Below are 12,500 nucleotides of genomic sequence, written 5' to 3'. Positions count from 1 at the left end.
AGGGGGCTGTCTTTCCTTCTTTCGGGATGAAAAAGGAAAAATAGATTTCTATGCTGAAATACATACCTATATAAAGCCAATAGAGAGGAATTTACAAAGAAAATTAAAGATTTGTTTCTGGCTGCCTTTACTGGTAAACAAACACTGGCATCCTTAATAGCTCAGGAATAAAGCTCCAGCTCTAGGCTTGACCTCGTATTTCCAGGGTCTCCTTGTTCTAGGGGGAGGCAAACCTGCCAATGAACAGGGGTGCATTTGTGGCCTTCTCCTTAATAATGAAGATAAAAGGGTGGTTGACAAAGAAATTTATCTCTTCCATCAGCATGGCAAAGACAGCGATGCCTGCTGTGGCAGCTGCCGCCTCTGTCCCCTCTTCATTCACATCTATAAAGGCCTTGTGTATAATCTTTGACACAGAAAGATCTCTGGCTCCTGATATACCAGACAGATCAGCCTTTCTGCTACTAAAGAGATCCTGCACCCCGAGGTGGGCGAGACTGTCGTTAAGACTGTAGCTCTCTTCCACCTTGAACCTGGGCAGTTGGACGTTGACCTCGATGGTCTCCAGATTATCAGTCCACTCTCGCAGTTTTTCCAAAGTCAGTTGTTTCTCAATCTGGAATTAAGGTGAGGCAAAAAGAAGTGAAAGCAATTTTACATAAATAAAATAACAAAGCACTCTTTATTTTTTGGCGGAATCGGGGATTGAACTCAGGCCCTTTCACTTGTCAGGCAAGTGCTTATCAAAGCACTCTTTAAATGTATGGATTCACAATAATAGCTGCTACTAATTTTTCTTAATGTTTTGTGGCAAGACAGATGCCATTGGGAGGGTTTTGTTCCTGTCTGGTGTCTGGTAAAGTAGGGCAGAGCTATGTTCTGTATCACCAAGCACAGGGACTTCGGAATGAGACCTATCATCTCTCCACCCAGTGACCCAGCCACCACGTGTCCCTGCTCACCCACCTGCTCCTCCCTCCTCCCTCCTCCATTCATGCACCACGCACCCTTGGCCCTTCATGCCTCCAAGCACTCAGGACTCACTAATCCCTTACCACAGTGGATTGCTGCGGTAGGCTGTGCTGGCTTTATTACCCTAATTGGATTGGTGTGAAGGAAATTAAAAAGGCTCCTGTTTGTTCCAAACTGCTAATTGTTCGCCTCCTTGCAGCTCATCACTTTAGCTCCTTAGTAAAACTGTAAAGGCAGACTAGGTACTAGACCGAGATCCTCATTTAAAGTGGGAAAATAGTTGAACATGCCTTGTTATAACATTGCTTGAGCATTAGATGAGTTGATGTATACACGATGCCTGGCATGTGATACACACTACACAAATATCAGTGGCGTAACTATTGGCACTTTTGGAGCAGAGCAGAGCCACCATTTTCTTGTCCTACTGAGCTGATACCTCCTTACATGAAGGCAGAGGCTTCTACTTTGCAGCGAGAGGAAAAAGTAATATACGAGTGCAGTGGGAAAAAGGAACCCTTTGATACTAATAATACATTTCACGCAAATGACTAGGGTTAACCCCTTTCCCCACACGAAGTTTGGCTGGGAAGGAGAGAGCAAAGCCACGCTGCAGGTGAGGAACACTAAAGAAAAGCTATAGTCTTCATAATTTTGCTGAGGTTTAGCACTGGCATGAGATGGCCCAGTCTTTCAAGTATGCATAATGGAAGCAGCATACAAAATTCACATTAGGAAACAGGCCCAACTCTGATGCTGACTTGGCACAAAATAATTTTCCTATAACATACCTATGGGGAATTTAATTCGCAATTCGTATGAATTGTGGTAAGAATGAACAGTGTAATAATAAGCGAGGCCGTAGACTAACATAATTTGGACTTGTAAATCTTTTACCCTAGTAAAACAATCCCTGTTGTATCACACTTTCCTTTAAAGTTAATTCAGAAGGCTTTCCATGAGCTGCCACTCTCCGAGGTTACATTTCATTTACATTCAGCCGTTCCTCATCCTGACTGTGCACAAAAGTGCATCTTGAAAATATGAACTTAGGGCCTCTGGGCTAAAGGTGCAACTCAGGGCTAGAGCACTTGCCCAGCATGCACAGGGCCCTGGCTTTGATCTGTGCCACCTCAAAATAGAGATAAGGATAGTCATTATCAGCAGCGACAGCGGCAGCATCCACCACGCAAGCTACAGGAAAAATCCAAGGAAACCCAGACCATGAAGCTGGCATGCCAGTACCTCCTCCAGGCCTGTGGTGTCGTCCTTGATTTCCTCAGGCAGCAGAATAATCATGCTGACCTTCCCTTCTTGGTAAGGCAACTCCAGCACCTGACACTTAAGGTCCTTGATGTAGCCGTACGGAAATCTTGCTTTCTGAGACATCATCTTCACAACCTTTGTGTCTTTCTGTATAGATTTTAAAAAATCATGTAAATGATTCTTTCACATTCCTTTAGAGCAAAGAGCAGTTTTGAGGCTGGAAGTGTGACTCAGTGATGCTATCTATGTTTAGTGTGTTGGAGGTTATAGGTTTCCCCCCAAAAGAGGAAGAAGGAGGAGCAGGAAGAGGAAAAGAAGAATAAGGAGGGGAAAAAAGACTAGGAGGAGGAGGAGGAAGAAGAAGAAGGAGGAGGAGGAGGAAGAGGAGGAGGAAGAGGAAGAAGGAGGAGGAGGAAGAAGGAGGAGGAGTAGGAAGGAGGAGGAGGAGGAGGAAGGAGGAGGAGGAAGAAGGAGGAGGAAGAAGAAGAAGGAGAAGGAGGAAGAAGGAGGAGGAGAAAAGGAGAAGAGGGAAAGAGGAAGAAGAAAAGAATAATGAGAAAAAAAGGAAGGAGGAAGGGGGGGGAGAATAACTTTGGGCAGCTACATCACCTTATTCAGTCTGAATGGAACCTCAGTTGTGTCATTTTTCAGGAATTTCTCCTGCCATATTCCCTTGAAGTAGATGGCATTCACTAGCACAAGTTTACTCGTGTCGTCAATCACACCTGGAGCCAACAGTTCTGGAATTTTCCCTAAAAAGATAACATGAACTTTTTCAAATCTCCATGTTGTAATTCCAGGCAATTTCATAGCAAGGAATGCAATTCAAATGTACACTTTCGACTGTGTCAAGTTAGGAAAGCCTAACTGGGGTCTTTGCTTTGTATAAATGAATTTGTGAGGCAGGCCAGGATGAATATAATCAGGCTGCTTGGTAGCAACACTTGAAAAGAAGCTACTGTGGGCTTTGGGAGCGTAGTTCGGTGGTAGAGCACTTGCCCGGGATGTAGAAGGCCCTGGGCTCCATCTCCAGCACAGTGAAAGAAGAGAAAAGTCATGAAAACAAGCTGAGGGTTCACAGAGGCTAAAAGCAGAATTCTCTTTCCCAGGGTCAGGTAAAAACAATGAACATTGTTTGGCGAATGGTCACTGTTTGCAGAGGGGACAGCATCTGATATAAGTGTGCTCAGGTCAGGGGCAGGAGGCTGGGGGAAGAGAGGGGGCAGGATGTGGGTGGACAAGAGCAGCTTGGACCCTTGTCTTGCGAAGGCCCTGGATTGGTCCACATCTGTGTCACTAGTGGGAAGAGGGAGAGCTCTTAAGTGATGGCACGGTGAGAGGTCTTTAGCTCCCTGGGGGTGTGACCTCCAAGGCACTGTGGGACAGCTGTCTCCTCCTCTCTTACTTCATACCTGGCTGTGATGGGAAGGGACCTCCCTCCTCTACCAGGCTTTTCACTGTGACGCCCTGTGCTGCCACAGGCCAGACCAACAGGGCCAAGTGACCATAGATGGAAGTGCCAAAAACTGTGAGACAAAATGAGTCTTCTCACCCTAGAAGCTGCTTATCACTGGGGTGTGTTACAGTCACAGAAAACTGACCAGTACAGGCTTCAGGTGCCGGGATTCTCACCTTCTGTCTCTTCTTTCACCCACTTGTTTATTGTCTTTCTTGTGTTTTCAGCATCACTCTGAAAATCCACACTGACCATTTCTGCACCATACATTTTCTTAGTTGATGCCAAGAATTCCTATTAAAAGAAAGCGTGCCACAAACAACTTCTACTCATACTGTAGTGTTTGGGGTAGCAAAACCCCAGAGAGCAACAGAGACTATCCTAAAAGCTTTCATGCAATTATAACACAAAAATTCTAACCCTTATACTTTTGAAAACTATGGTAAAAACATATTGCATTAAATCTACTATCTTGACTGTTTTTAGGGGTACACTTCAGTCATGGTAAGTTTAAGTTAAACTTTGCATGTTATAAAGTATACTGGTTCTTTTTGAACATTGGACTAATATTTTCAGAAGTAAGTAAATGCTGACTGCACTTGGAAGGAGATCACACGATTCACTATGGTTCTCCTAGAACTCTGGAACTCGGAGGCACAGCAGCACAGGGCTGGAATCTCAGCCCTCAGGAAGTCACGACAAGAGCCCGAAGGTCAAGGCCAGTCTGGTCAACTTAGCGAAACCCTGTCTCAAACTAGGAAGTAGCTCAGCAGTAGAGAGCTTGCCCAGCACAAACACGGTCCTGGGCTCAGCCCCAGCAGGGAAAAGAACAAAAAATTAATACATACTCCTTTTAGTGTAAAGACTATCAACTTCACTGATGAATGGACATGCTGCCATAGGCTTTCATTCTGTGTTACCTTGTGAGGGTTGATAAATATTGAAGCTGTCCTGGAACACAGATCACTCTGTGAAGCAAAGTTGATAACACAAAGCGCGGAGTACTCACCGGGAGGAGCGCATAGGTTTTCTCGCCATATAATCTGTTAGCAAGTTTCAGAACATATGAGGCTCCACGTTTATTGAGTTTTGCATTCAGGTTCTGAAAACTTGAATGAACGTCCTTAACTGTATCAAAATGAAGAGCCTAAAATAAAGAGAATATTTTTTTCTGCAACCATTGGTTTTGAAATTAGAAATTCCTTAGTATTTGCTTGCACCAAATTAAATGACTGTGTTTTTACTTCTAACTATTGATTCCCTAGCTCAATACTATATTAATTCATCACTGAGGGAGAAATATTAGGGAATATAGAATTTATGACTGGGTGAACTATATTAATTGTAAGATTAGAAATTGAATTTTACAATATTTTTAGGAATAATTGTAGTTTCAAAAGTGTGAGTGTCCTAACCACTCTCATTTGTGAAACCATAACTATATGTCTGCTTTCGTGTCCCTCAGATCAAAAATAGTGTATTTATATTCTGTATCACATATAATCTTATTGAAATTTCTCACAAATAAATAGTAAAAATTGAAAACCATCCCTGAGGCTCAAGCACAAAGACATTACAGATTGTGGACTTTAGCTTTGCTTCTCTTGCCAGCATCCCTGGCTTGCTATTTAAAATACTGCCTGAGGTAAGCACGCTGGTGGCAGCTTAATTCGCTGTGTGCTGGCTACGCGAGAGGAAGCCCTCATGGTTTTGTGTGTCTCAGGCTGTTTTCTGCTTTGGAGACAAAGAAAATAAAACCACCCGTGTCCAAAGTCCACATCTCTGGGAGATATGGAATGTTTGCTTGTCCTTGTGATCCACCTGTGTTACTGGGAGCAGGGAGGGAGGAAAGTCCTTAAAACTCCTCTGTGTGGAATTATGGACTTCCTGGAAGCCCTGGAATGGGAGCTGCCATAACCCTGTGAGAAGCAGCTGACAGCACCTGGCTAAAAACAAGTTGATTTTGTGTGACGCCTTCCATGCGCTTGCATCTGCACACTGAGCACAGAGCTCTCCAGCACTGCTCCCTCCCGGTGAGCAGGTGCGAGGAGACGTGCGTGCAGGAGTGTTGGGAAAACCTCCAGTGTCACGCTCCTTCCTAGGCCTCCAGCGTGACCTACAGCTCCCCTCTGGGAATCTGAGAGTGTCAGGCACTATTGTGTCCTCGGTGCCCACTGAGGAGATCAAGAAAACCCTGCTGTCCTTGCTTCTCTCCTGAGTGACCCACTACCCTGCCCAGGACTTGATTCTGCGCCCAAGCTCAGGAACTCTGGCTGGCCCACAGCTCTTGAGGCTATGCTGAGGGCCTGTGTAGTGTGAAGCCTGGGATACCAAGTGACCAGCACCACCAGCTGCCCACTATGGTGCCCTCCCCTTGTCGCCTACCCTCATGCTCAAAGGTAATGCTACAGATCAGATATCATGACTGAGCAGTCAGTCACCCTGTACAAAGCTAAACCTAGAAACAGCAGCTGAGGGGGTGGCTCACAGGGGGCTGTCCAAGACTCTCTGGGACAGAAGCAGCACTCTGCAACGATCCTGCTGGCTTGGTTCATTGCTGTACCCTCAGCTAAACAAAAACCAGTGCCTGGCACAAAGTAGACCCAACTTCCAGCAAGAGCCTACAGGAAACGGGACCATTCGTGGGCCTTGCTCAGCCTCTGACGGCTCATGGATGGGGGGGGGGCACAGCTCCACAGTGCTTGGGGAGCTGCTCACCACAAGAGCTGGAGGATACCAACTGTGACCGCACAGTGGTGGGGAGCGGCAAGGAAGGGTGCTTCTGCTGACCTTGGAGATCTGTGCTGCTGTGTCGCCTCGGGTCCCCAGAAAGATCATGCCCATGGCCGATGAGATGCTGTAGGGTGAGATGAAGACGTTCCCCGTAGGTTTGCTTTTACACAGGAAGAGGAAAAGGTCTAGCGCGAAGGCGGTGTTCGCTGTGCTCAGCTGCTCCATGGCGAAAGGCTGCCACACACAACACAAAGGCCCTGGTGACTCCCTGCCCACGCTTCCAAACCAGGCAGCCGCCTGGCTTTCCCTGCCCCTTCCTGCGCGGGTGCCAACGCCCTGGACACACCCTGGAACTTGTACTTCATCCCCTCTTTTCTCCATGAGGACAAGCAGGCTCTCCCTGGGCCACAAAGGCGGGGCCAGACCTGCTGGTTGCCTTGGCGTGGCCCCCACACCTCCCAGTTAGAAGCAAACTGGGATCTGCCCCTCTCGTCCTAGGCTCACATTCATGTCAGCAGGTACTCCCTTGCCTACGTTCCCCCGAAGCCCACCACGTCTCCTAGCGAATCAGAGTAACCCACTCTAAAGAAAATCCTGGCGGCCTACTGTGCCCTCAAATAAATTCCAGCACCGATGGAACTGTTAGGGGCAGAGCTTTTTCCTTTTGGGGACTCAGCGTAGGCTGCAGGAGCCTCAAGCACAGGGACATGCTGTAGGATGGCGAGGGTGGCAGCCCAGCTGCCCCAGGCCTCCGGCACCAGGCGGGTGGGGGTGAGGAGGGGCACCCAGGGTCCGGTCTGCAGCCGGCCACTATCCCCCACCTGCATTTCTCTGTTCCCAGAGTCTTAGTTTCCCCAAGAGCGCTATAGACAAAGAACGTTAGTGCCAGCTGACGTTGAGGCTGGGTGGCCGGGAAGGAAGAGAAAAAAGCGCCCAGGTCCTGCTGCGCAGGGCCCTGAGGATCCCGGCCGGCCCCTCCCCCTCAGGGAGATGGGCAGGGCCGAGGAGCTCTCCCCGGGTCCCCCCAAACCCTTACCGGCTGCTCTGCGCTGAGCTCTGCCAGGCGCGGGACTGGGGAAGGGCCCGGGTCCACACCCTTATAGCTGGGGAAGCGAGGGAGCGTCACAGGGACAGGCCCCCTAGGGGCAGGGCGGTCCGTGCCTCTGAGGGGCCCTTCCCGGCTGCTGAGGTTTGCAAAGCCTCTGCACAGTGCCCTCTTCAGGGCATCGGGTCTTTCTTGGTTGTAAGGCCCTAATTACTAAGGTGGCAGGGCTGAGATACTGTCAAGTGTGTCCTCTTGGGAGAACCCCATCTATGTTAGGGTTGGGGGAGTGAATCTGGGATCCCTCGCATGGAGAAAGAGGGCCACCGGGATAGGTAGAACCAAAGCACTTCAAGCACCAGCTTCGGTGTCCCCGCCTTTCAGGCTCAGCCAGTGAATCTGGGTCACAAAGACCGCAGCTGCAGGCCGACCACTTGCCACCACCAAGTTACCAAAGTCAAAAAAACAAAATAAAACTCCACAGACTCTGCAGGCAGGCCTGCAGGAGGTGTTAGGCTGAAAACTGAGCAGTTTCTGCCCAGATTATTCGGGAAGAGTACTGGCATAAATGTTTTCGTGAGGTCCTTGTGTGTCTCTCTAAATGTCCAGATTACACCAAAACTTCACTGTCTTTGAGGTATAAAATAATTGCATGTTCAGAAAACTCTGCTTTCTTGCAAATCATGAAAAAGAGACAAAAGAAAAATCCTGTCATTTTGTCAGCCTGGACCATAGCATGGGAATGGGTCTGCAGAGTTTTATTTTGTTTTTTTGACTTTGGTAACTTGTTTCTAATGAAAATAAGATCGCAGTAATGAGTAATTAAAAAAAAAAAGCTATCCATAGTTTGAGAAAAAGAAAGTCTAGCCAACTAAAGTGGCAGTTTTACTGCAATACAATAAACCAGCCAGCTCAAGTTAAGTCCCAGTGCTTCAATCAGATCTGATAGCTGTGCCAGGTTTCCCATTGAACTCGAGAACCACCTCAATGTCAGAAACTCAGTGGCTACATCCATGTCCTGGCTCAGTCAGAAGACGGCCATCCCATGACCAGATGACAGCCACAGCCCTGTGGACCACCTGCTGTGGATTCCTAGAGCCATCAGGAACCATCTCTGAGCCGCGGACTCCAGGCATCCAAAGGAGGAGTAAGGCTCGCCCTGCTGGTCCCCTGGTGTCTGGCTGGCCTGACGTCGCCTGAGCTTGTGCCCTCTAACAGTGGAGGACTGGTGAGCCTGTTTGAACCCTTGTGTTCCGCTGTAACAGAGCGATCAAGGCTGATGAGTGCAGAAACCTCAGAAATGTGTTTCTCACAGTGTTGGAGTCTGGGGAGTCCAGGACTAAGGCACCCACAGATCTGCTCGGGTGATGGGCCTATGCACAGCTTCCTCAGTGTGGGGAGGGGGCGCTGGGGCTGAGTTTGACGCCGTTTTCTCAAGGATCTTTGTCCCATTCACAGGTAGAGCCTTCCTGCGCCTGACTGCTTTCTGTTAGGGTGCCATCTCTTAAAGCTTTTACCTCAAGGACTCGGTTTTCATGTGAATCTTGGGGGCATCTGGGTCCTTTGAAGAGGGTTTGAGTGTTGTCTCCGAGGGTTGCTGTGTTGAAATCTGGCCCCTACTGTGTAGAAACTTGATCTGAGTAAGAGGTCTAGGGGTGAGGTCTTTAAGAATGGGTTAGGGTAGAAAAGTTGTGAAGATGGAGACCCCATGACCCATTACCAGAGAGGAAGGAGAGAGAGGAGAGAGAGAGAGAGAGAGAGAGAGAGAGAGAGAGAGAGAGAGAGAGAGAGAGAGGAAAGGGAGAGGGAGGGAGGACATAGGAGAGAGTGCACAAGCCCCAAGCGGTGGTGCCTGTCCCTGTCATGTGCTGTCCTCCTTGGGACTCTGGCAGCACAAAGGCCATCCTCATTATCATTACTGTTCATCTGGAAGCCCTTGAGCCTCCAGAACTTCGAGTTAAATAACCCCCTTTTCTTCATCAAGTTACCCAGCTGCAAGCGCTTACTATAGTAGTAACAGAAACGCCTATGATGTCTGCATGTATGAACTGCTGCCGCTGCGCCCCAGCAGGCCCAAGCCCTCCCAGTGCACAACAGGCTTGCTCTTCCAGGTCGCAGTTCTGGGGGAGCTGCCGCAGACTGCCATCACTCTCCAGAGCGTGTCCCTATCTGATTTGCACACTGGACGCCAGGCATATTATTATAATAATAATTATAATTATTATAGTTATGACATATACTATAAATATAGTTATCACAGTCACTACTGCTAGGAACCTGAGAAAATCTGACACTGAAAGTGGGAGTGGCAGGCTGGAATGAAGGAGTCGCTGTCCCAAAACCCAGCATCACAAACATTAGCCTCGTGCTTCGGAATAATCTATAATGATGTCCACCTTCTGGGTGCGCAGGCCCAGGGGCTGGGTGTCCAAGGCTCCATGGGACCTCATCCTGGACTGCCACAAGCAGCTCTTGCAGGTCACTGTTGGGTCATCCGAGGCCTGCAGTTTCCCAGGCTGGCATTGGGACAGGGCCTGGGTGCCCGTACAGTGTCAGTGGACATCAGCACGTTAGACAGCCCCAGTCTGGTGGCATTGCCCTGGTCAGCCCATCTCTGCCCAGGACCCATCCATGGCTGTCCAAGGCACCCTCTCAAATCCAGGTGGGATCAGCCATGCTCTACAGTCCGTGTGTCTGCTTGCCCATGGTGTTGGCATTACACAGGTGCCACCAAGGATTATCAGAGGACTGGTCAGGCAGTCAGGGAATCAGGAGGACTTGAACAGGGAGTGTTGCACCAGAGCATGGCAAGCAGAGGTGAGGGCCCTCAGCACCCTGGGCAGCCAGCCCCAGGTCCCTTGGCAGCCTGAGTGGCTCCGTGGAAGCTTCCCATCAGGCCTTGCACTCTGGGCCTCAGTGGGGAGTGGCAGTCCTGACAGGCTCAAGGTGCCCTTGGAGTCCTTCTTCCATTGTCTTAATACCATCTTGCAGTCTTCTAGTCACACCTCTAGTCATGTCTCTTTGTCAGATGTTGGTACTGGCCAAGACACTTAGTGTCTTGCAAGCATCTTCCCCAAATCTCCTAGGTTTCACCTCCCTTTCCATCACAAACTCCATCTTTCACTTGCCATTGTAAGACATTTTAGGATGAGCAGTCAGACCCTCTCAATATTCCACCAGGCATTTCTTCCCCCAAGAATCCTTGCTCTATGCTGTCAACTTCTACTATCTATGAAGCACAGTGACAGGGACACAATTCTGCAGAATCTTGCTGCTTTGTAAGAAGGGCAGCCTTTCCTGCAGTCCCCAGTCCCTCACCCCTCACTGCCACCCCATGCAGCTGGAATGGCCTCCGTGGTCTGTATTGCTGCCTACACCAGATCACAGCCACGGGGGCCAACCTCCAAGGAGACCTAGGCTGTCCCCACGGCCCTCCTCCTGTCCTGAGCCTTCCCTGGGCCCTTCCCTAGAGCTCTGCTTTTGCAGCCTAGACTTTTTCTAGAATGTTCCCCCACACTCTTCCAGTCTCTGCCATTTCCTCAGCTCCAAAGCCACTTCTGCATCCCATGATGCTCCACGTGGCACCAGTCCACACAGGATATGGCTGGGGCAACCTGCACAACAGAGGATTCATGCCCTGGGCAGGGCAGAGAGGGACAGCGTGGAACAAGGACACCAACATGGTCTCAGAAGGGCACATAGATGTCACTGAGAGAGCTTGTTTAGCTCTGGAATTTCCCACTTGACATTATGCGGGCCTTGGTGACCACAGGTGACTGGACCCATGCACAGGGGTGCTGCTGAATTTCCGGGTTACCCCTTCTGCCCCTCAGCTCCTGCGAGTGATGCGCGCTCGGACTTCTGGGCCCTCAGACAAGCCCAGCACACAGAGCTCTCAAGCATCCTGACGTTTTCTCCTTCACTCTCCCAAAGAGCATCCAATTTTGAATAAGCTTGGTTTCTCATTCATTTTAAGAAACTGTTAATAAGTAAATTTTGGCACTTTTAATCATCTGGAGCTTATTTGGATTATAAATCTCAGAGCAGTGTTTTGTAAATGCTGTAGATACCATTCTAACACATGTTAGGTACGATTCTTTAAGGAACTGATTTTTGTGGTTGTATTGTCTAGATAATGTTGTATTTTAGATCATCAATCAAATTATAAACAATGTTTTCTGTAATCCATTGCAAGTTCAGTGATTAGAAACATTTCAAAGTGGAAAAGGCCAAGAGGTGCCTGGCTGTAATGTGAGCACGCGGGAGGCTGAGACAGCGGGATTGACTGCCGTGGGCTCCAGACCAGCTCGAGTGGCAGTGGGCTCAAGGGCGGCCTGAGCCACATAGTGAGACTCTGACTCAGAACAAAAACAATAAACTAAAGCAGTAGTTTTGTATGCTCTGACCTATACTTAGTATGGTAAAGGAAAATAATTTGATGTTTGCCTAAATAATTACTGACTTTTATTTTTTGCAGTGTTGGGGTGACCTGGGTCTCACACACACTAGGCAAGTGCTCCCCACTGAGCTGTACCCCAGTCCTCTAGGCTTGTTTTTAGTGGGTTTTTTTTTTTTTTTTTTTTCGAAACCAGGATTGAACTCAGGCCCTCGTGCTTGCCAGGCAAGCGCTTGCTCTACTGAGCCATCTCCCCAGCCCCTTCAGTTATGTGTTTTTAACACATCAAAGCAACAGGAAGTATAAGAAGTAAAGCCATGCTGTTATGTTGAGCTGTAGGGGACTCAGGTCAACAACTTCTGACCCTGCCAGTGAAGCGGAAGACCCAATACTATTATGGACTACTGGACTCTTTTAGAATATTTTGCTGAGTTCACACACCTATAATATTCAAATGACGGAACTAAATAAAAAAAGGGGATACAGATGAATGTCCATTTTGTATCTGTGTATTCAAAATGGTTAGGACAGATATATAGTTACATTCTCTTAATGAAGAGAGGGATTTGTTCTAATAGTGTTTGTAAATAGGATATCATGTCTGCGTCTTGTACAGCAATTAACCACTAGGAAGA

General features: G+C 48.4%; 1 protein-coding gene across 1 annotated transcript; it reads right to left on the bottom strand.

Annotated features, from left to right (window-relative positions):
* Positions 1 to 113: 113 nt before the first annotated feature.
* Positions 114 to 7,593, bottom strand: Serpinb1 (serpin family B member 1). Its single transcript, XM_004628404.2, has 7 exons — positions 7,464 to 7,593; positions 6,485 to 6,661; positions 4,704 to 4,841; positions 3,871 to 3,988; positions 2,848 to 2,990; positions 2,218 to 2,385; positions 114 to 616 (listed from the first exon to the last, which is right to left on the bottom strand). The coding sequence occupies exons 2-7, from the start codon at positions 6,650 to 6,652 to the stop codon at positions 218 to 220; spliced, it is 1,134 nt and encodes a 377-aa protein (XP_004628461.1). The 5' UTR covers positions 6,653 to 6,661; positions 7,464 to 7,593; the 3' UTR covers positions 114 to 217.
* Between the last annotated feature and the right edge of the window lie 4,907 nt (positions 7,594 to 12,500).

This window comes from Octodon degus, unplaced genomic scaffold (genome assembly GCF_000260255.1).
Source record: "Octodon degus isolate 3935 unplaced genomic scaffold, OctDeg1.0 scaffold00023, whole genome shotgun sequence".
NCBI lineage: Eukaryota > Metazoa > Chordata > Mammalia > Rodentia > Octodontidae > Octodon > Octodon degus.
This window is presented reverse-complemented; position numbering and strand designations above follow the sequence as displayed.